Here is a 24,577-nt window from a genome sequence, read left to right as displayed (position 1 = left end):
AAATTGCTTCAAACTTCACAAGCGAATTAATCGCTATTAAAGAGGCTCTTACCCATTTTTGCTCTCATTCTCTAAATGACTCAATAAAAGAAATTGCGATTTTCTCAGACTCAAAATCAGCACTCGAAGCCATACATAACGGTAAAACAACAATAACTCAAGAAATTAATACCCTTCTCCGTTTACTAAATATACCTTGCACTCTCCAGTGGATCCCAGCTCATGTTGGAATTGAGGGGTACGAATGTGCAGATGCCCTTGCATCAGGAAGCACGCGACAAAGACCAACCTCGACCTGTGCAGATGCGAATGCTGCCGCCAGGCGAAGGATCTACAACCAGCATCTTAACAAGGCAACGATCCCAGATCTAAACTACCCAAGAAACCTTTCCTCTACAATAGCTAGGCTACGTACTGGACATTTCAAAGGCATGAAGATCTCACGAACCAATATAAAATCCTATCCCATCTGCAAGTACTGTCCCCATTCGCAACTAACTACAGATCATGTTTTTGACTTCCAGGCCATTATCGGTTCCCTCTTTCAACTTGGAGCACCCCCAATCGAAATTCTCCATAGCCATCGGGCTCCAGAACTTGCAGATCTTGTCACCAAGGCTTTTGGAGGACTCTAATCTTTTGCACTTGCACTGTATGCATAGACACGACAACAACATCATCATTTTTGAATTATATATTTTGGGTATAAATATTACAAATCTCTATAGTTTTAATTTAATGCATAATAATTGATCAAATAAATCTTAAATTGCACTCTCCAATATATTAACAATGTATTTGTAAAACTAAATTCCTTTGCTCCAAATTCTACAAACATAAACTTCATATCTTACTAAAAGTTTATGCTCCTTGAAAGCAAGGCAAATTATAACAATCTCGAAAAATCAAAAAAATATTCCGCATTTTTTTTGTCTAGTCTACCTATCATAAGATCTGTCTCATCACAATATGCATTTTGTGAGTTGTTAAAGAAGATATCACACACCAATATGATATGATCTGAATGATATCTTATAACTTTAAACGATCAATTCTTGTATATAAAAATTGATTTATTTCGTGTATCTCGGAAAAGGCTCTGACGATTTGGATGAAATTTTATATTTAGATAATGTTTTGCTTTATAAGTTAATCTATATAGGTGTCTTTCCTCAGAAAACTGCGATTTTACGCACAAAATTTTTTTTTTTATTGCTAACTATTGGAATAAGTATATTCAACTTCTGCTTTGAAGTGTCGGCAGTGTAGTATAGTGGTCAGATCAACATGAATGATTTGCGGGTCGTCGATTTGAGAAGTGCTTTTTTTTTTTTTTTTTTGCTTATGTATTTATATTTAATATTTTTGCTTTTTAAGTTTATCTATATAAGTCTCTTTCTTGAAAAAACGCGATTTTACACACGCAATAAAAACATTTTTATATATAATTAACTATTAGAGCCTATCTGCTCTCATGTTAACAATGCCATATAGCATCTTCTCGGATCCGTTTTCACCATGGTAAAACTGAGTGCAAGTTCAAAAATATATGTAATGATAGATAAACTGTAAAATGGTAGCAGATTGTTTTGCACAACATATTAAACAAAGTACATTCATGATTTTTTCATTTAAATGACCAGTTCATAGGTAGGTAAGATTGAAAAATATTCATATGTAATCAGTATGTGATTCGTATCTAAATATTTTCTCCAAAAAAACACGATTTTACAAAAAAAAAAAAAAAAAAAAAAAAATGTCGAAAGCTACCAATCTACAGAGGTTTTAAATATTTTTTTTTTATTCTATTATCTCGCAAAAAAACTGAAAACGTGTCAACTTTCTGCGGCGATTAGAACACATCAGAATTTATAAGAAACAGTTCTCAGTCAGATTGTAGTAATAACATGCAAACCTTTGTATTCGTGCATTGCACTCACCCATTATTTGCATTGCTACATCTGTTAAAAGACGAAGGTATGAGAAATCTATTGCAGATGCAAAAATTATGCATGCCTTTCATACTTATTATGTAAGTATGGTATTTGACCATCACCTAAACCATTCATACTTTTATTTCACTCGCTCGTTGTTATAAATGTGTCAATAACAAATTCCTTTGCTTTCATAGGATATATGCAGCTCTTAGATAACTTCAAAAATTAAATTAATAGTTATTTAGGAAACAAATTGAGGACCGAAATCCTTTTAGGATTAATATACAGAATTTAAAAAAATGAAAGTCAACGATATTTTAACAAAAAAATTCTTTTATAATAATTTTGACAAATAACGAACAGATTCCTAAAGGAATAAATGAAAAATTCGTAAAAACAGTGAGTTGTATATTTAATTTATCCAAATATTCCAGTTATACAATTTAATTTTTGATATAATTTTTATAATTCCAACTAAACTATTATTTATATTTCAAAAAATTAACTACTATTTAACACTAGAATAACAGATGTTAAATATATACCTCGTTTTACCACTCCCGTCAAATTGATGGGTTCATGGCTTTCATTCAAACTTTTGGATTAGTTTATATTAATAAAAAATATAATTAAAAAAACATTTAATATAAACAATTCATTAATTATTAATAAAAAAATCAAGGAAAATAGTTTGTATTTGCATTTATAGGAAATCCAGTTAGAGCTTTTAGTTCTAAATTGAATCATAATCAGAATAAGACAGACTCCATTATGACGGCTGCCGAACACTTAGGATTAATCAATAAAATTTCATATGAAAAATGTAATTCAAATTTTTCCAGTGAATGTCCGAAAGCGATGTATAAATGATTGTAAATATGTATTGATGTCCATCATTGCATAGATGATCTTTAGAATATTATAAGCTTGCTAAAGCCATCAATTTGATGGGATTTGGTATAAATAGGTATAGGTCATACTGATTATGGAAGTTAAAATGGCTGAGTGGAAATTGAATAGGAATATGTAATTTTTGTTATATTTCATTAAAGATCGTCATAAGGTTCTAGAAAAAAATATAAATTGTATCAAAATGAATTTTGAAAACAGTCAAAATGACGGTCTTGGTAATTTTAGTGTTAATTCATTTGTAACTAAATAAACAATGAATTAGTTTTTATTTCCTAGAAAACTACAGACTGCAAAATCGCGAAGAAATAAAAAGCAACGAAAGAAAACAAAAAGAAAAAAAAAATTTAAGAAAACTTACGAAAAATGGTAGCGAAGTACCTTGATTTTGCTATTCTTTTGAAGAACAATTTTCGAGGCGGAATTCTTAAGTGACAGAAAAGAATACATTTTCTTGAAAAACAGCAATTAGGCAGAAAAGTTTATTTGGGCAAAAGTAAAAAGAAATGAAGGGAGAATGAAAAATTGGAACTCAATTATACTGGGCACTTAGTTGAAACTATTCGACTCGGTAAAACTTAAACTTGTGCATTCTTATTCCTTTTTGTTTATTTTTCTTCGAAAATTTTCTATTAGAGATCCCTGAAATTCTCTTGTTAAAATATTATTTCATAAAAATATATTACAAAAGGAAACAGTAAACTCTTATGAATAAACAACCCTATTAATAATAAAAGAAGGTGGGTGTGTTTTATACATTGGTGTTACTCAGGGTACACCAATGGATTTAGAGTTCTGAAATTTGGAGCAAAAGGAGTTTCTTTTTTTTTGTTTGTTTGTTTGTTGTTAATATTATTAATTAAATTTTATTTAATCTATACTTATAATAAAGCTCAATGTGTGTGTGTGTGTGTGTGTGTGTGTGTGTGTGTGTGTGTGTGTGTGTGTGTGTGTGTGTGTGTGTGTGTGTGTGTGTGTTCGCGCTCTACAGGCCAGACCGTTTGACCTACAGCTACCAAATTTGGTACATGTATACCTTGGAGGTCGGGAATGTTCACCTGGGGTTCCTTTTTTCGAATTTCTAATTAGAATTTTAATTATTAATTAAAAACTAACTTTCCCGCCAAAAAAATCTTCCATTTTTCCCACCGCCAACTTTTCCGCCAAAAAAATCTTCCATTTTCTCCACCGCCAAATGAGTAAGGCTTCAGTTTCTTTTTCTCCCAACAGTAATGAGGCTAGGGTTAATATTTTTCGGCGGATTATTTCAAACGATTCTGTTTAATTTCTTAATGTTTGATGCATTTAAAATGAAACATTGTTAATTAATCCATGTTTCAGATTCATTCTGAAGTACTTTTGAATTAAAATAACACAGAATAAAGGAAATTAAAAATGTATAATCTGCATAGCGTTACCCCAACTGGCGTAGAAAAATTCACGCATTTGCGTTAACGTAACTGGCGAAGAAAATTCACGCATGCGCACTGAGTTCTGATTGTTGCCATGACAACCGTTATCAACGGATGATTTAAATTATTTTTAGGTTAGTTGCATGCTTTTGTAAGTAAATTGTATTTATGTTAGTTATATATTTTTTGTATATGCTTATAGTTTTAAGTACATCGTTTTTTAAGTAGTTTTTTTAAACCTGTTTTCGACCGATTATTTTAAACGATTCATTTTATTTTCTTACAGTTTGATGCATTTAAAATTAAACATTGTTAATGAATCGATCTGTTCATGACGAATCTGAGAAAATTTTGTTGACAAATTCTTGAGATATTACATAACTTAAGAAAGATATTCTTTAGTGCCCATAAAGTTGAAACGCTCAGTGACTCTATTATCAGTAATCATATTATTAAAAAAAAATGCTTTGTTTCAGTAAAAAATATTATTATATTAATTGCAGTTTAGTCATTTCCATTTTAATTTTAAACATAAATTCTACCGAAACTAACAGAAAATTAGAGAGATACATATTATGTTATGGCTGAAGGCCTTTATATTATTTAGAGTGAATTACATGACTATCAAAATTTGAAGCTTTAAAATATTTGATGAAGAAGATATTAAAGTAGGAATTACATAAAATATTTAATTATTAAAATTTTAACGAGCATTAAGATTGGCGAACCGGCTGGTCGCCAAAGGCGGCTAGTTAAAAATAAAGTAAAATTATTGTGTTTTTGCTTGATAATTTCCGAACAAACTGTGATTCAAAAGTCCGTTAATATTTGCAAATTCAATAATTTACAGAATAATGTAAGTAGAGAGGTAGAAACTGATATACATGCTTGAAATGGCGAGGTGTTTTATTAAAATCAAAAAAAATGTGTAAAAAACGGCCAACAGATGGCTCATGATAACAAAAGCAATAATTAGCACAGCTGATTTTTTAACAAAGACTATGTTCTTTATAATATAACAACTTTCATTCGCCAACAATACCTGTTGTCGATGAACGATGTTGTGAAAGTATTGTACACTGTACAGTATATCTGTAGCTGTAATGAAAATTTTTTTGTCGGTTGTGTCTTTTAGCATTCCTAAAGAGGTCGGACGATCGCGGCAAACTTGCGACTTCAGGTAACCGCACAACCAACGTTATGCAATGAGTCTTTCATGACAGTTCTAGGATTTTCTGTAGCCAAATTCTGTAGTTGTGGGAGTTGACAGGAAGAGTGTGAAATGGGCTTCGTCTGTCCACGACACGTTAGTCACTCAATCGTCACCTACCCCATGTCTGCACCTTTTTTTTTATTTCAATAAAACTCCATGTCATTTCAAGCATATATGTCAGTTTTTACCTCCCTATCTACATTATTTCGTGAATTATTGAATTTTCAAATGTTAAAGGACTTTTGAATCATTTGATATTTTAGCTCAAAGATGATTTTTCTAACATTTGAAAATTCAAAAGTTATCTTTTCTGTGATGGTAATTTAATTACTGTAAAAATGCTTCTGTAATTTTAATATTTTTTTAAATACGTTTAGGAGTATTTTACAAACTTTTCCATATGTTGTAATGCTTTTCAAACTGTTTTATTATTACTCCATACTTTTTGATCCAGTTTTTCTTCCATTTTTTAAAAGCGAAGGTTGAAGAATAGGCTTATTTTTCTAAATACTGAATAAATTTCTTTCGAAAGAGTAATTTAAATAAGTCTTGAAAATGATGAAACTTTTACTTAGTTTGTACACTTTTTAACTTCCATTGATATTTTGTGTAATATACAGAATAATATGATTGTGCATTCTTTTTTGTATTCTTATTGATATTTTGTATTCTTATTGCATAGCGCGAATTTTTTAATGAAATTAGTATTCAAAAATTCTTTAAGCTACAGTAAAAACTATGGAATATATGGGATATTACACAAAAAATTCAATGCTGAATATTCAATTTACTACTCGGCTAAATCCTAGGGACGGGTACCGCCAAATTTGACGCCAAACTTTAAACATAAAGTCGCCAGCGTCTCTTGAAAATAGTCATGATATTGAGAAATAAAATTCTGAAGATTACAGAGTCCACGGGGCTTGGCGAGAAAATTTTGGCGGAAAATCGCCAAATAATACCCGCCCCTAGAACTGTACCTACTATTCTTCTACGTTACAAATTTTTCCAATATTTTCAAAACAAAAAAAATTATAAGATGTTTCTATTTATGAAATATATTATTGAGTTAAATGAAATTTAATCGCTTCCCTTTTCAGAATAAATCTCAAGTTTTAGATGAGGTAATAGAAGTTCTTAACTCAATGAACAGAACAGGACTAAGGCTTCTAAACAAGATTATAATAAAAGACTTGAAAGCTTAGAGAAGCGGATGTCAGCAGGTCTCCTTTCTTTGTTGTTCCTTTCAACCTTAAGTACTTTGTTCTTAGTTATGGTTGATCAATTTCTTTATCATTAAAGTAGCTTTATAAGCTTTAATCGAATGAAATTTTTCGATCAATATCTTTTTAGTGTGTGCAACTTCACGTAATTTTTGGCTCTTGGTTAATCATGTTAAATGATAAACAATATGCTAGTTAATAGTGGGTATTATTTTAGAAATTTTCATTTCATTTATATAAATTTTACTTCCAATCAGATAAATAATTGTCTGGTTTGAAAAGTGAAAATAAAAAGGTTAAAAGTAATCAGATTAAATTATAAAAAATATGCTAGTTGATGTTTGTATTATTTTAGCATTTTTTTTTTTCGTTTAATTTATGTAAACTTTACTTCTAATCATATAAATAATTTTCTGGTTTGAAAATTGAAAATATAAAGGTTAAAAGTAATACGGTTAAATGATAAAGAATGTGCTGATTGATGTTGTGTATTATTTTAGAATTTTTTCATTTAATTGATATAAACTTTACTTCCAATCAGATAAATAATTTTCCGATTTGTAAAGTGAAAATAAAAAGGTTAAATGATAAAAAAATATGCTAGTTGATTTGATTATTTTAGATTGATTATTTCTTATTTAATTGATATAAACTTTATTTCCAATCAGACAAATAATTTTCCGGTTTAAAAAATAAAAATAAAAAGGAACGTTTATTTAAAAAAAATTTTTTGAAATTAAATGTCTTACAAATAATTGATGTATTTTATTCACCTAAATGGCGGAGGAGGACTCCTAAGGTGAGAGATCCTGGGACATTGACCCAATTCCCCCTGTTTTATTTACAGCCCTGATTCTAAAATAGCGTGACATGAGTTACTAGAAAAACCACTAAGAATAAAATAGGAATAAAAAATTTCATCGAAATTTTTTCACACACTATATAATCCCCAGCGAATTTTTCGCCAAGGGCGACTACTAAGCAATGCAGAAAAGAAAACATTAGAAGTGAAAAATTGAATATCGAAGAAATTAATATGTCATGGAAAAACAATCTATCATTTTAATCATATAGTTCCGAAGCAGTCAAAAATGAGTTAATTTTAAATGTATAAAAAAAAATATTGCATAACTTGGAATATAATTCCAATTTAATAAATACAAAATGAAAAAAAAAAATCAGTACATCGAAATTGGAACAAACAGCCTATATTCCAAGTTATGCAATATTTTTCTTATACATTTAAAATTAACTCATTTTTCTGCAACCAATAAACAATACACTTTTCAAAACGTACCTCATTCTTTGATAACAATTTCAAATCAAGCTTATTCGAATTCTTCAAAAAAAAAAATAATGTAATAAAAAATACAGTTTGAAATTAGAATGTGAATTTGTAAGGGTAGAAAGAATAGAACAGAGCAACATTAAGCTACGCTAGATTCAATCTACCCTTTAATAGTTATAGTTAGTGATTGATTACCAGTATATCTTCATTAAATCCTCAGTTAAATTAAGATGTTACTGCAATTATATGCCGTAATATTTTCGAAACTTATGTACGATATCTAGTTTTAAATCCTTATCCTGTAATTACAGATTCATTAAATCAATACAATATTAAATGAGTCTTAAAACAATTGAATGTCATTTTTAGAAAACTTTGATGAATCAGATATTCTGTACGTCCAACTGATATTCTATTCTAAAATAAAAATTTAAATAACATAAAAACGTCATTAGATAGAGAAATAATATCGAAAAAAATTTAATGATAAATAATTGATAGTTGCAATGCAAAAATAAATGAGAAATTATTTCTAAACTATTGAATAAAATGAGATGAAAATTGGCTCACAAATTATAATTTAAGCCAAATATATAAAAAACAATTCTCTCTTTCATGATTTCCTGAGATGTTCTTTTAATGCGGACTCGTTTATGCATTCGACAGAGCGACTCAATTCATATAAGGGATACTCTTCAAAAAAAGTTTATTATCTTTTTCAATATGGAAAAAAGTATTCATAATTTTTTTAATCCATGCCTTTTATCTTAATTTTATCTTTAACTATAAAATCTAAAAATTTATATTTATAGTTAAAACGATATAAAAATAACGACTAAAAATTAATAAATAAAAAAAAATGTTATTAAATTCTAAAAATTCCTAAATTAGGAAAATTAATTTTTAATAAAACATCACCGAAATTAAGGATTATATATATTTCAATAAGTTTTCTAGGTCATAGATTATTATACTTATTAATAAATTATTAATTAACTTTTTAATTTTAATTTTTTTATTATTATTTATAACTATCATGTTTAAAAAATGCACATGTATTTCTTCTGAATACACACAAATACAAACATGAACATGTGTTTTAAAATAAAGCAAATTTTGACAATCTAAAAACATTCAAAATTAATTATAACAAATAACATGTATATGTTAAAATATGAAATTTACTGATCTCAAAAAAAAGAAAAAACATTTTTTTTTATTTGTTAAATTATTTCCTTTTAATTAAACACTGAAAGAAGAGCAAAAAATGATAATAATAAGTTCGTCAAAACATTCAAACGAACTTTTACTCTGCCTCTTTATGAAAACAGAGAATAATCATAACTTCAAAAATCAATAACAGGCAACCGCATGGCTCAGAGGCTTTACTCTTAGCTAGCACAGCATTTGCGAATGTTTTGTTACTTCTTGTTGAAGGGTTCTCTTAATACCTATCTAGCTGACTCGACAGATAAAAATGACAAAGGTAAAATATATACTCACATTCGTCCTCCACTTCCGGATCTTCCATCCCTTTCAGAATTAACAGATCGACACAGTTTAACAAACTTTCTTCACATTTTTTGCGGAAAGAATGTTCTGACGAAATTCTTCACGGTACGGTCATCTTGTGCTCCGATACAGCTGTGTTGATCATTTCGTCGCTGTTACTTTTCCTGGAGTAACCTCGTATGGGAGAGTGTTCGGCTGCGCTCAGAGTTCGGAGATATTTTAATAAAAATGTTTTTTGGGGAACCATGGGAGTTCTAGTCAAGTTCGTAGCTTGCGCGATAGATGACGCCACGCAGCAAGCTATTTTTAAAAGTCTTTTTAATCAGCACGGAAAGCATTTTCGGTTCTCTCCCTGTCTCTCTCTCTCTCTCTCTTTTTTTTTTTTTTTTTCATTCAGCCATGAAACATAAATAAAGATCGCAGGTGTTGGTAAGCTTCATTCCACGCAGGTAAATTTGGTTTTAAAAAGTACCGTAGAGTCTTTCTATTCGGAACTTCAAAGTCTGTCTATTTACTCATTAAAGACTTGCGAATATTAATTGAAGTGATTAAAATTATGTAATTAAAATTATGCTAATTGTGTAATTAAAATTATTGAATTTCAATATTCCACCTAATTAAATATATACTAATCTAATATTTCACCAGTTCAAATCACGATTTTCATCCTGTAAATTTTGTGATTTGAAATGATTAATATTTAACATACTTGATGTTTTACTATTTAAAAATGTAAAACATATTTTTTAGAAAAATGGCCGAAAAAAAGACACATCAAAATTTTTAAACTCGATTTATTCCATCTCGGAAGGCATACTATATACAGAGAATAAGCGGCAAGAAATGTGGCTGACTACATCGCGACACAAGAACAAACAAACGAAATTTTACCCTCAGTGTTTTTATACTATGAGATTCTTTTAGGAATTTCTTTGACGCCTGTGAGCTTAGGAAAACGAATCTTAGGTATCCTTAAAAGAATGTTGTCAGCTTTAGGAATTTTTATCGCTTCACTTGGAGCGTGTTAAAGTGTTGATTAAAAGAGTTTTACAGAGCTTGTATAGGATTAATTAAATAAAAAAAGGCGGAATTGGATCAGGAAATAAGAGAGCGTTGTAGAATGAAGTTAATGTGGTCTAAATTGAGATTAAAATTAGGAAATTAATCAGGATTTAAATTAGATTAAGATATATCATTACATATATTTACTTATTTTTAATAATTTAATTTATTTTTTAAGGGTGTAATGTGTTTTTGTGGTATTTTAATATATCTTCTTTTACTTAAGTTAATTTTCCCGATTATAAATTTTGATTATTATAGCATTTTTTTTAAAACTGAGTTTATTTTCAGTCATTTCCAACGAGGACAGTTAATACTTTTGATCCCAATGGGCATATACGTCTAGCAGATTAGATTCATTTCCCTGTTGTGGAATAAACAAATCCCACTTTTACACGAGATATTGTAATAAGAAAGACTTTTATACAGGATTAAAAACTTTATCATACCAATTTCGGTGGAAAGAATGAATGAGTCAAATATGACTTTTTATAGCACTTTTCCCAAAATCTAAGAATCCATGACCACAAAAATCTCCTGACCTTCATAATTAGAAGGATAAAGTAGAATTTGGCTGATTTGGACCACAATAAATTCGAGTCAAGAAAAATTTGGTTAAAAATGAGAATAATGGGAGAAAACGAAGAGGAAAACCGAAAAGTAAAAATTTATTTATAATTTTAAGTTTTGTTAATTATAACTTATGTAAATAAATGACACTAATTAATAATGGAAATTTATATTACTTATAATTTTAAAATATATCAAATAATTTGAAAACTAAGAATTGATATGAATAACTTTTATGAGCAATATTCAAAACAACGCATACAAATATTATACAATAAAATTTTATTGTTAAAAGAACAAATAACAGCAAATGCGTTAAAATATTTTTTTTTCTTATAAATAAAGTATAATTTTTTTGTTCCTTTTTTAGTTGAAAACAGTCCGTAGAAATAAAATCCTCACGTGAATTAAGGACATTTCTAAATTACTAACTATCACTAAAAATATAAGTTATGGACCAAATTAATTAACAAAAACAAATTAGATATATCTTTGTGCTATATTCAGGCAGAAGGCACAGTGTGAATTGTGGCATAAATGGAAAAGCAATTCATAATCTGATGAACTTCATGTTTATAGTTCTCACTTTTTTTCCCCCTTTCTTTCTTCTTCTTCTTCTTCTTCTTTTTTTTTTTTTTCAATTTTTATTCTATTGTTGTTATTTTTTAGCACTAAAACTACCGTCCCAATTGAATTTTAAATTTTCTTCTGTGAAAAATGTGTTTTATGTGGGAAAAAAAGTAGATTTTGTCGTTTGAAAGGTTCAATGTCTTTCCCAGTTACCATGATGTGAGAACTGGATTATTATTTTTCACATCATTCTTGAACACATCAGTATAATATTTACATTCAAAATTTTATTCCGATCTTTAACAGATATGCTCTCTCTGGGAAATCGTATACCTGTGAAGATTTTTCAGTAGTTATCCTGTATATTTATGCAATATTATTTGCAAAATTTAAAACATAACGCAGTGATATGAAATTATTATTCAATCTAGTAAGTCAATATGATGAAAAAGAAATTATAATTGAAAAGGAAGTCTTAACAGAAAAACTTTAGAATTTTACAATCTCACCTTTCCACCCCCTTTCCGGTGTTAAATGAAATGTTTCCAAAATGAAAAACTTTATTTTGGAAAGTATTAATCACATTATACATTTTAGTCTGCCATGTAACGATATTCATATATCATATAACAAAAAGAAGTAAAGAAAATTGTTAGGGCATATTTTTTTCTTTCTTAAATAGTGAGTAATGCCTAAAATATAGTACCAAAAACAATGGCCGCTCTTTGTTTCAAAGACTAAATACTGCAAGAAGATATTAAAAAACGGACTTTTGATTTCTATTAAAGTTAAACTTCTATATTTAATTTTTGGTTTTAATGTTTTATCATTTTAACAGAATCAAATAAGCAAAATTAATCGTTTGGTTAATCTGCCCCCCTCCCCATATATTTTAATACAATTTTAGATAGAAGCACTGTTCTAAAAATGTATTTCAAAAAAAAAAATTTTTTTTCTTTCTGAAAATAGCATTTTTTTTTTTATATAAATAAGGATTAAAAAAAAGGAAAATACTATGTAGTGCTACTTTAAAAAAGTATTAAAAGGAAATTTTTATGAACTAGAATGCCAAAGAAAGCAGTTTGGGAGAGAAAATAAGAAAATAAAAGATATTGAAAGAATATCATTATTCCTACCTACATTTAGAAATGACTTTTATTAAACTGCGTTTACATTGGGATAATCCATTATTGCAAACGAAAGTCACGACATTTTTAAGATTTCGTGATGAAAGAACTACCTAACACCAAAGACATACCCACGTTCAGAGTCCATTCGGGGGATCCTCAAAAGAAAATATAAATGAGGAGCTTCTGATATGACAATTGGCTCTCGCTATCCTGGGCAGTATAGTAACGTTGTGGGGTCGAGTCACTTTTTCAATAAGAGATATGTTCCATTATCGGAACATATCTCTTACTGAAGGCGTTGGCCCGTGGTCGGTGATGCTCTTTAGTACACAACCATAGTTCACGCCTAAGCTGTCAAGGCGTTCCAAGCATTCAAATTAAATGCATGCCTTTGGATGGGTCGAGGTGGTTCAAATATATTTACACAAGTTCGGAAAAAGATTTTCTAAAAAAAATTGAAAATCAGGAATGAAAAAAAGCAGTCAATTTTTTTTTATGCTTCTTGTTATGTTATTGATTTTTTTTTTTTTTTTTTTGCAATAAAGTACTGAACTATTAAAATATGGTGAATGAATCAATAATTGCATAATAGTTACTTTATCTGTAAGATTGGAGACTTCTTTACTTTTAATACTTTTCGCATAAGTTCGCTTAAGTTTTTTTTTTATCTCCACTTGCTTCATATTTTATTATTCACCCTGATGAGTATCGTAAACTCATCATCAAAGAAAATAAATCGTAAGACATTATTGGATATATCAGTTGCTCTATGATAAAAAATTAATATCGCATTTCAAAACGGCTATTTTTATTTTTATGTGTAGGAATAATATTTTACATTTTAAGCTTTCATTTTATGCTATTTTCTTTTAGAAACTTTAGCTAAAATCAGATTAGAGGAAAATATGTCGGTTTGAAAGAGTTTTATCAAGATACAGTCGCTAATATACTATGTCAAGTTAAGAACTCGGCTAAATGAATAGAGGCTATTTATCTTTTCTGCTTCAAGGGTTTAAAATTTCGTTCTTTGGAAAACAAAAAAATATAGAAATATTTATTTATAACGAAAACGAATTTTTCAGTAGAGGTGTCCATTCTTTATATTCCTGGCATAATATTAACAAAAGGTAATACAGTTAAAATAATTATTTTGCGGCGCTTATTTCATTTAACATTTGGTTATGTTCTAAAAAAATAGTAAATTGCTCTTCAACCTTTTTCCCGAAAGTAGCCCTTATATTTTACTCGGCAAATCAATTTCAAATAGTTTTGTTGAAACTAATATATATATATATATATATATATATATATATATATATATATATATATATATATATATATATATATATATATATATATATATATATATATATATATATATATATATATATTAAGGTAAAAGTTTTATAAAGGCCATGAGCTAAAATATTTTCCATAATTATTTTAATATTATAATTTTATTATTAATTTCCTAAAGGTAAATTTAAGAACATTTACTGAAAACAATGAAATGTTTTTTATTATCTATAAAAAATTATAATTTGGAAGGAAAGGTTTTGTTTATTTTCTCTGTCCTGAAAAGAATGCAGAGAACCGATTTTTCTTCAAAGTAAAAAAATGTTCGAGGGTAATATGCCCTCAAACGTCAAACATTTTGCGGTTCTTTTTTTAAATATAAGTCATAAAAAAATAAAATAAAAATTGCCGTTCCAAAAATAATTTTGAAACATGTAAATTATGGAAATATAATTTTAAAAATAATTTGGATTAACTACATCCGAAATGCTTGCTAATGGGAAATGATTCCAAACGACCACATTTTCATTAGCTACAAGTAATTTTAATGAAAATCTTTATAATAATGCATTACAGTAATGGTTTAAATGGGCATGCATCAGTTTATTTTAACATGATTTACATTTTTAATAAATTTGATTTATAAATCAAGTTGCAAATGTATCTAGCAATTTCTGATATTTAACGACATATCGTTTTCTTCTTAACAAATAAATAAATAATAATAAAATAATTAACAAAATAATTCCTACTTCTATTAATTTACTGCTGCCAAAGAAGATATTTGACTTAGAGAGGCTCATGGCTCTCTGAAATCTGATAATATCTCTTTCCGAAATTCACCAAATTTTATTTAATACTTTTTATATTATTCTATTGTATTTCTGAATCCACAATAATGGATATAAAGCGTATATTTCTCTATAAATTATTTTAAAAAGTTTAGCCTTTGTTTTATGTTAGGATGTTAAACGGCTTTCAAAGGGCTTCCAGATTGTTTCTAATCAGAATAAAATTGACTTGTCTATAATTAAAAGATATTTTCGAACACTATTCATGTGTCTAATACTATGCTTAACAACAGGTACAGAACAAGTATTATATATATATATATATATATATATATAAAATATGTCGAAAAGAATAGATTATTTTGAATGAAGTTCAATTTATTTTAGCACGGGAGGCATAATTTGTACACAGGGGGCGCGAAAGGGGATACTCATATGTTCGCACTAGATCACAAGAGCAAAGAGACAGAAATGTTTCCCTTCAGTGATTTTACTATGAGATTCTGATAGGGATTTTTCTGACGCGTACTTGGTACACGTACTCTCGACTTAGGAAAGGAAATTCAAAGTATCTTTTAAACAACTGTGTAGGCATCAGGATTTTTTTATCCCTTCGTCCGCGGCATGGAAAACAAAGAAAAAACAATCTTTAGAACGCATGTTGGCAATAATCAAATGAAAAAAAGTGGAATTTGGATCAGCAAATAAGAGAAAATTTTAGAATAAAATAACATGGACTCATTCAAGAATAAAAATGAGAAATTAATTAGGATTTAAAGTAAATTAAGTGATATCATTATATGACAACTTTTTTCCTTTAGTAGGGTTATATTTATAATGTGGATGATATTTTCAGGATGAAATATAATAATTTATTTTTCCCCTTTTAGTAAACGCATAGCATATAACATTGCACTGAACCAGATGTGTCACAATTAGTCACACGAGTAAACCTTTTAATAAAAATAAATAAAGTAACATTTTAATTTTAAGAAAAACTACATTTCTCTAGTTTTCACTATCTAATATAAATTTTGTTTAACCACAAAGAATTTAATGATAAAATGTTAACTTAACAACAAGTCAGACTTGAAATAATAATCGTGTGACGATTTTCTTGTATTGGATCGTTTTTTACGCATCTGTGAAGTAAATTGTAAGTTTAAAAAAAGAATGCTTACAGTGCATATTATTTATGTTTCCTAACGAGGTTTAATGAGCAATGCAATAACCATTCATAAATCACGTGAGTCACGCAAATATGCATAAGAAAAACAGACATGTAACTTGTTAAGTTTCTCAGAAATATTAGTTCATTTCTTTTTATAAGGGGCAAGTTACAATAAGAGCTTTAGCTAGCGTTCATGAAAAATATGCTACTTTTTTTTACAAATAACAGATATTTTAAATGTAGAAATGGCCTTTGAGCAATTATTTCTAATGATAATAAAAGATATTTTGTGCGTAGCTCGAATAGATTGTTTTTGGCATCATAAATGAAGTTTTAAATGATTAAAATAAAGTAAAATTTTGGCATTTTACAGCCAGGATCCTATTTCATGAAAATAGTTTTCACTCATCCCAAATCTCAAGAACGTTTCGGTTTCAATGGTACTAGTTTAATTTTTGATTTATTTTCAGTTAGGTAATATATTTTTTAAGCATTTTAAAATATAATTTGTAAAAATATTTTTTTACTAGCCGCCTTTGAAGACAGTTGGCTCGCTAATATTAGTAGTTGCTAAAAATTTCAAATAAATATTTTTTTTGTAATTTTGATTTAATGGCTTCTTTACCAAAATATTTTTAAACTTAAAACTGTGATAGACATGCAAATCATACTATTTTAGATGCTTCAAACCGCCTTATTTATTATTCAACGCATTTTCTTAATTTTCTATTTATTTCCTGTTTATTATTGAGCAAATCTATTTAGGTTTATGGTTTGAGGTTTATTGGCACACTAGCCGCCTTTGGCGACCAGCCGGTTCGCCAATCTTAATGTTCGTTAAAATTTTAATAATTAAATATTTTATACAATTCCAACTTTAATAGATTCTTCAGCAAAATATTTTAAAACTTCAAATTTTGATAGTCATATAATTCACTCATAATATTATAAAGGCCTTCAGTCATAACGTGATATGTATCTCTCTCATTTTCTGTTACCCCTCATAGAATTTATGCTTTAAATTAAAGTGTAAAGGATTAATCTGCAATTAATATAATAATATTTTTTACTGAAACAAAGCATTTTTTTTAATAATATGATTACTGATAATAGAGTCACTGAGCGTTTAAACTTTATGGGCACTAAAGAATATCTTTCTTAATTTATATAATATCTCAAGAATTTGTCAACAAAATTTTCTCAGATTCATCATGAACGGATCGATTCATTAACAATGTTTCATTTTAAATGCATCAAACACTAAGAAAATAAAATGAATCGTTTAAAATAATCGGTCGAAAACAGGTTTAAAAAAACTACTTAAAAAACGGTGTACTTAAAACTATAAGCATATATCAAAAAATATATAACTAACATAAATACAATTTAATTACAAAAGCATGCAATTAGCCTAAAAATAATTTAAATCATTGAAAACAGGTTAAAAAAAACTGCTTAAAAAACGATGTACTTAAAACTATAAGCATATACAAAAAATATATAACTAACATAAATACAATTTACTTACAAAAGCATACAACTAACCTAAAAGTAATTTAAATCGTCCGTTGATAATGGTTGCCATGCCAACAATCAGAACACAGTGCGCATGCGTGAATTTTCTTCGCCTTTTACGGTAACGCAAATGCGTGAATTTTTCTACTCCAGTTGGGGTAACGCTATGCAGATTATACATTTTTAATTTTCTTTGTTCTGTGTTATTTTAATTCAAAAGTACTTCAGAGTGAATCTGAAACATGGATTAATTAACAATGTTTAATTTTAAATGCATAAAACATTAAGAAAATAAACAGAATCGTTTGAAATAATCCGCCGAAAAATCTTAACCCTAGCCTCATTACTGTTGGGAGAAAAAAAGAACTAACGCCTAAATCATTTGGCGTTGGGGAAAATGGAAGATTATTTTGGAGGAAAAGTTGGCGGTGGGGAAAATGGAAGATTTTTTTTGGCGGGAAAGTTAGTTTTTAATTAATAATTAAAATTCTAATTAAAATTTCAAAAAAAGGGACCCCAGGTGCACATTCCCGACCTGTAAGGTATACATGTACCAAATTTGATAGCTGTATGTCAAATGACCTGGCCTGTAGAGCGCCAACACACACACACACACACACACACACACACATTGAGCTTTATTATAAGTATAGATGAGCCAACTTTGACCAAACTGCGAAATACGTATGGTTAAAAATAAAGCACATTAAGCAACAAGAGAAGGAAAAATTAAAAAATTAAAAAGCAAAAGTTCAAACAAGCTATGAATGTAAGAAAGAAAACTAAAGGAAAATTAGGTAAAACTGTCAAAAAAATTATAAAACACACAAAAGGAATACAATTACATATTCATTTAAAAATATGTTGGTTGACTTTTTTAAATAAAGTTTTGAAGTTAATTAAAGTCAAGCTTTAATTTTAGACATCAGCAATAACAGAAAATATTTTACTGGTTGTGCATCTTTAAACCTATCGTAAAAGTGTATGCATTAAAATAAATTGTCTCTTTTTTACTTTTAAACTAATGCCTTTTCATTCAATCGGTATAAAAAGAAAAAGAAAAACTTAAGATAGTGAATTACGAAATGAACTCAGTGACCAACATTGTCACTAGGTGATTCAACCTACTTTTTTATATTTTTTTACATAAGAAAAATTTGAAATCAGCCTGCGTGTTATTGGCCTAGATGAATTTCCATTAACTCCGCTTTTACATTAAAGTTCAAATTTTATTTGATACCGTATATTCTTTATAGATCCGATTCGTGCTTTCGTTGTGCACGCTACAATTCCATTTTGGATTCCGTTACGCCTCTTGCTGGCGGCAAAAACAGCATAAAGTAACAGTAAATGCAAGATTACGTGTGGTTAGATGGCATATGACATATAACAATGAGTAGAACAGAATATTTTTTTCCTTTCGCCTGTGACGTTGATTGATTAGATTTCATCACGGAAAAGCATAGGTATAATGAATAAAACAGATGTAACGCGTCTAAAATAGAATGAATTAATTTCTATCTCAATTTAAAATTTTAAAATATTTTACCGAGGAAATCGTAAAGATCGAGATACAAAAAATGGTGTAATTAATACCTATGGCAAATAAGTTGAGGATCAAAAGTTAATTTAAAAACCAAAATTTATACATTGTTAATTATTTTGGTTTTGATTGTAGAATAAAGAATTTTTTTCTATAATACTTTTATTAAGTTTAACTTAATTCGTTTTTGTAAATGTAAACTTTGGTTAATGATTGTTCATTCACTTCTTGATGACTAGAGTTTTCACATTTTATACACCTATGTGTTGCTAATGATAATATATTGCTTTAATATTTTCAGAATTTAATTATCGGTTAATTCATAAATTAGATTTGAATCCATATAGGTGGCATCATCTGGTTTACATTTGAGAAAAAACATTATTTCAAAATTCTAAAATATTTGTAATAATGAATTATGAATGTAAGATTAAAAAGCGTAGAAAAAATGTTTCAGATTGGCATCTTTAAATGTTTTTGAAAACTGTATAGTATCCAACAGGAAAAATCTGATATTTAAAAAAATATATAGAAGGTAAAATGTAATATTAATTTTATATTATAACCAGAAATATTTAAAAAAATTATCTTATTTAGAAAAATTTCATTTATATATTCGAATTTTATGATTTCAGGAATCTTTTTACATTATTATAATAAAACTTTATTCCAAAAGTTTTTTTTCTCATCTACTTGTAAAAATTGTTGTTTTAAATAAATTTTTACCAGGTAAAAACCCTTTAATATGAAACAAGATATGAATCAACATTAAATATTGCAACAATAACTATTTTAAAGAAATCAAAAATGTGCTTACATTAATTCTGAATGAGACTGTTTGTGTTAGCGTTGGTAATGTAATGTTCATTTTTCAGATGTCAGTAATTTTTTTAAAAAAATTCATCAATCGATAAATTATGCTTTGTTTAAAGTAAAGACTTCAATTCTTAATCAATTTATTCATTAAAAAATAGATTGTGCGTCTCACAAAACTCAAAAATTTATTCAACTTTTTTCCGAGAATCACATATGCGATGTATATCATATACTGTTCTATAGAATAGAGTATAACATCCTATCACAAGTGTCTCCTCGCCGGCATGACTTTAGCCGGGGCGGAGAAATAATTCCTTGCCTTTAGCAAATCCCATTTACCTGCTTTCTATTTTTTAAACCCTTATCACACAAATATCCATTTTATGACTCTTTTCCAACAAATATATTGATATCCTTTTAGAATTCAAGTAAAATAAATCAAGTAAAGTGATAGTTGCTTATATTTTCGAAGATAATAATTTTTTTAAGACAGCTTTTATTATTAAATTTTAAATCTTAGATGAATCATAAGCATGGTAATGTATTTTTGTTGTTTTCCTTTAAACATCATTATTTATTAATTCATTTATTTTTACTTTTAGTTCCTTGTTCGACAATCCTTTATATGATTTACATTGTAAACATGTCTTTTATTAACTGATAGAAAGACAGCAAAAAAAAAATCAATAAATAAACACACAATTTACACTTAAACTTACTTTTTAAAAATTTAAATTAAAATATGCAAGCATCATAAACATTGCGGAATGAATGGTGGCTGACAATTTGCCAATAAACTAGTCAAAGGATAAAAGAACGCTTAACAAAGATTCCTCTAAAGTAAAGATTTCTTTCAATGCCAATAACATTGGTAAACAAGACTCCCAATCCGCATAAGTAAGTGATTTTTATGTTTTAGGATGTGTTAAAAAAACTGTAACATTAAAAAAGTTCCATTACTCACAAAATTTTGAAAATCGCAAATTTATAGCTTTTATCCAATCCATTTACCACATAAATTTTGGTATATGACATTTTAGTATTAATAAAGGGTTAAATAAATATTTACAAAGCTTAAAACACATATAAAACACTAAAAAACTACATTGCTTATAAAATTTTAGAAAAATGAAAGAGAAGTTTTGTGATAAAAAAGAATTACTTTCATAAGAAAGCTTTCAGACGAGACTGTAATTTCCATTATTTACCATTTCCATTATGGAGTAGCAGAAACTTCAAGCTCGTTTTTTGAATCATTATCGTCATTTTTCTGACATTTTAGTGATAATTTAAAGCAGATGCTAAGCCGTTTATACCATTACAATAACATAAATCGTAATCTGTGGAGGGGGGGGACCGAATATTACTGATGGCACGTTAGTAATATTAATGTTAGTAATAACAATGGTTTATGGCATTATTACTAATAATAATGCCGACTTCTGAAAATGCTCATATTAGTGTCCTTTTTGCGACAATTTCGATTTTTCAATATTGATTAAAGTAATTCTGAATGTTATTTTTATATAAATTTAAGTTTCTTTCGAAATCATTTAATTCTTCAGAAGTAAATATATACGATTTTTCATTTATCTCAAGAGCTTAATTTATCTCAGATGAAGGAGATGAAGTTTAATTTTATAAATTCTCATTTCTATTGCTGCATCACTATGTACTCCGGAGTTATTGGAAAATCCAATCGAAGTACTTTTAAATGTAACGATGTAAATATTTTTTCTATTCTTTTATCATGCGTCCTACTGCTGTAAAGTAAAAAAAATGTAGATGTAGATAAAACGTACGTAAAAAGATGGAATATAGTTAAAACTGCTATTCAATAACATATATAATCCAAAACTTATCAGTGAAAAATTCCTTACAATTGGAGGGTGATAGAAACGTTTTACTAAAACAAAACTTATTACAAACATATGCATTTTTAGCACCTTCACCTATAAAAAACACTCAATGAGGAATGAGGAATATAATGAGGAACAGAAAATTCGATAAGATTTTCCGTTTAAAATAATTGCACGCTTTTAGACCTATGAAAGTTTTCATCTGCATAAACTGAAATTTTCATTTATACAGTCCGAGTTGTCTATCTGCGATATTTTGAAAATGATTATTAATTACAAAATATAATATAATAGTATGAAGTATGATATAATAGTAAATTTATATTATCTACCTCCCCATATAAATAGATAAATAAACATTTAGCATGTTTTCATCAAACATTTTATATCGAGCCTAAGTTAAAATTAGTTTCGTATTTTTTTTCAGAATTTTTTTTTCTTAAATATAATATTATTAGAATTTCAAAATTTTGTCGAATTTCAAAATTAAGATAAAAATAGTACACAGTTATGTTGATTTTTAGTTCTGGCTTTTATATTCACACGTACCTTGTTACCCCATCATGTAAAAATAAATATTTTTAAAAAATTCATTCATGTACACATGGTCATAGCTGCCATTAAAATACATATGATAATTGAATGAATAACATTTCGAATTCGTATAAAAATCATGTAACGATAATTTTCCGAAAGGTAGATAGCAAACATCAAAATTGTACAATGAAAAAATTCATTCTAGGATGTCTGTGAACTTTAAAGTCAATACTTTTGACATTTCAAAATTTTGCTTGGTTAAAAAATTAAGATCTATAGGACATTTAATAATTAAAACAGACCTCGAAAGTTAAATTCAACTCTCCCTAACTAAGAAAAAAAATTCTTTAACTTAACAGATTTTTGCCACAATTTTATAAAACATTTAATCTTATAATTATGAATTTTTAAGTCAATGAAATAATTTGCAATAATTAAAATATATATGAAACAAAATATGCTCTGTATAAATTGTCGAAGACAGAATTTGCTTGCGCGCAGAGTTTTTCAGAAAATAATCAACTTATATTAATAAATATTACACCAATTTACTCCCAAAGAATATATAGTTTGATAATCATGTAATGTGATAAATATTTATATAGATTTACTGGAGTTATTTTACTTTTCATGTTGTTAAAATATGAAAACGCTTTTAAAAAACATTTTTATTATATTAGTAAGCAAAAAAGTGTACATAATAATGCTTTGATTTTGCATGCCCTTCTTTATTATATGTGCATAAGCATACTTAGAAAATTTCATATAGATACGATGAACCATTTTTGTTTAATTCTGCACACAAGCTCTGAAAATGTAGTGTTGAGAAAAATGATTTTAAAGTAAACGTTTCTGAGTGAAAAATCAATAATGACCTTGACATTTTTGACTATATCTTTTAAAATAAATAACGTACACATATGTACAATACTAAAAAATTTTCAGAAGTGTTTCGGCTATCAAATGAAATAATAAAAAAATATCGAAAAAATCATAGGTTTAGAGGTTTTGTGGCCCATTAAAAATAGCTCTGAAATTTTAATTACTAATTTAACATCTCATCTTTAATATGCAGTTGACTTTTTTTTTCAATTTAACAATTTTCCTCTTAATTGCGTAGTATACGTTTTTATTTTTATGAAATAATTATAAATTATTTTCATTATTTTATAAAATAATATAAATAATTTAATTGTTTTATAAAATAATTAAAATTATTTTTATAAAATAATTATAATTAATTTATAAAACATTATTTTTATAAAATAATTTTTGTTTTAAGAGTTTTTTTTTTCCTCTTCAAATATTTGTGAAAGTAAAACATAATAAAAAAACGAACTTCTACTTAATCGAATCTTACGAATGATCCAAAGCTTTTCTTCCAGAACAGACACAACTCACAACTTTCTCATAATAACTTTTTTTTAACCCTCTAACTGCGTATTCTTTTTAAAATCACTATTTAGATGCAATGTTTGCAAATAAATTCAAATATTTTTCAAACAAAGTGAACTGATACTATATATTACACAATAATAATATGATATAATAAAAATCTGTCACCATAAAAATAAACACTCTAAACTGCGAAAAATGCGGGATGCAATAAAAAATGGACTGTTTGCCAATACGCTGAAAATCGCGGGATACGCAGCTGGAAGATTAAAAAATTATGATCGTTCAAACATAGCAGATATTCCAAAATTTTAAAATAAAAAATACAAAATAATTTACTTACATTTGATGGTTTTTATTTTCAGCGACAGCAAGTCTTCTTCGTCCCGGCTCTGCTCCATCCAAAAACCTGCAAGAAGATTGGCCATTTACTATCACATCGTAATTCGAAAACGTCGGGAAAAGTGTCTGTTCTTTGTGGAGCGGACTGGTGTGGCCGTCGGAAACTGCTGTTCCTGGAACGAGGCTTTTGTACAGCCATCCACTATTAACGAACCTTAATAGAGTCTTAATGAAGTGGGAGGGGCTCTGTGCCCATTTAGAACAGCTTGATTCTAGATCTGATGCAAAAAAGAGACGAGGGTTTTGCTAGTGGTATAGAATTATGGCTTGAAAAAAGAATTATTTAACTATTTCCAGGAGTCTCTATTTTGGAAACAAAAATATTCAACGGTATGAATTTTTACCATTTATTCATTATTATTTATTTATTCGTTATTTATAAAGATTTCATTTTATTGATTATTATTTATTCATTCATTATTTATG

At 27.7% G+C, this 24,577-nt stretch overlaps 1 protein-coding gene across 5 annotated transcripts in view; it reads right to left on the bottom strand.

Annotated features, from left to right (window-relative positions):
* Positions 1-24,192, bottom strand: part of LOC129966737 (dystrophin-like) — a 249,446-nt gene extending 225,254 nt beyond the window's left edge. For 4 of the 5 annotated variants that reach the window (XM_056081284.1, XM_056081279.1, XM_056081286.1 and 1 more), the window contains exon 1: positions 24,093-24,192. In XM_056081284.1, coding sequence (XP_055937259.1) covers positions 24,093-24,177 — 85 coding nt within the window. In that variant the 5' untranslated portion in view covers positions 24,178-24,192. Of the gene's footprint in view, positions 1-9,485; positions 9,644-24,092 lie in introns of those variants that run through there. The other variant, XM_056081281.1, reaches the window with a different exon arrangement.
* Between the last annotated feature and the right edge of the window lie 385 nt (positions 24,193-24,577).

The sequence above is a fragment of the Argiope bruennichi genome, chromosome 4, assembly GCF_947563725.1.
Source record: "Argiope bruennichi chromosome 4, qqArgBrue1.1, whole genome shotgun sequence".
Lineage (NCBI taxonomy): Eukaryota > Metazoa > Arthropoda > Arachnida > Araneae > Araneidae > Argiope > Argiope bruennichi.
Note: the sequence above shows the minus strand (reverse complement) of the source record. Positions and strands in the feature narration are given on the sequence as shown.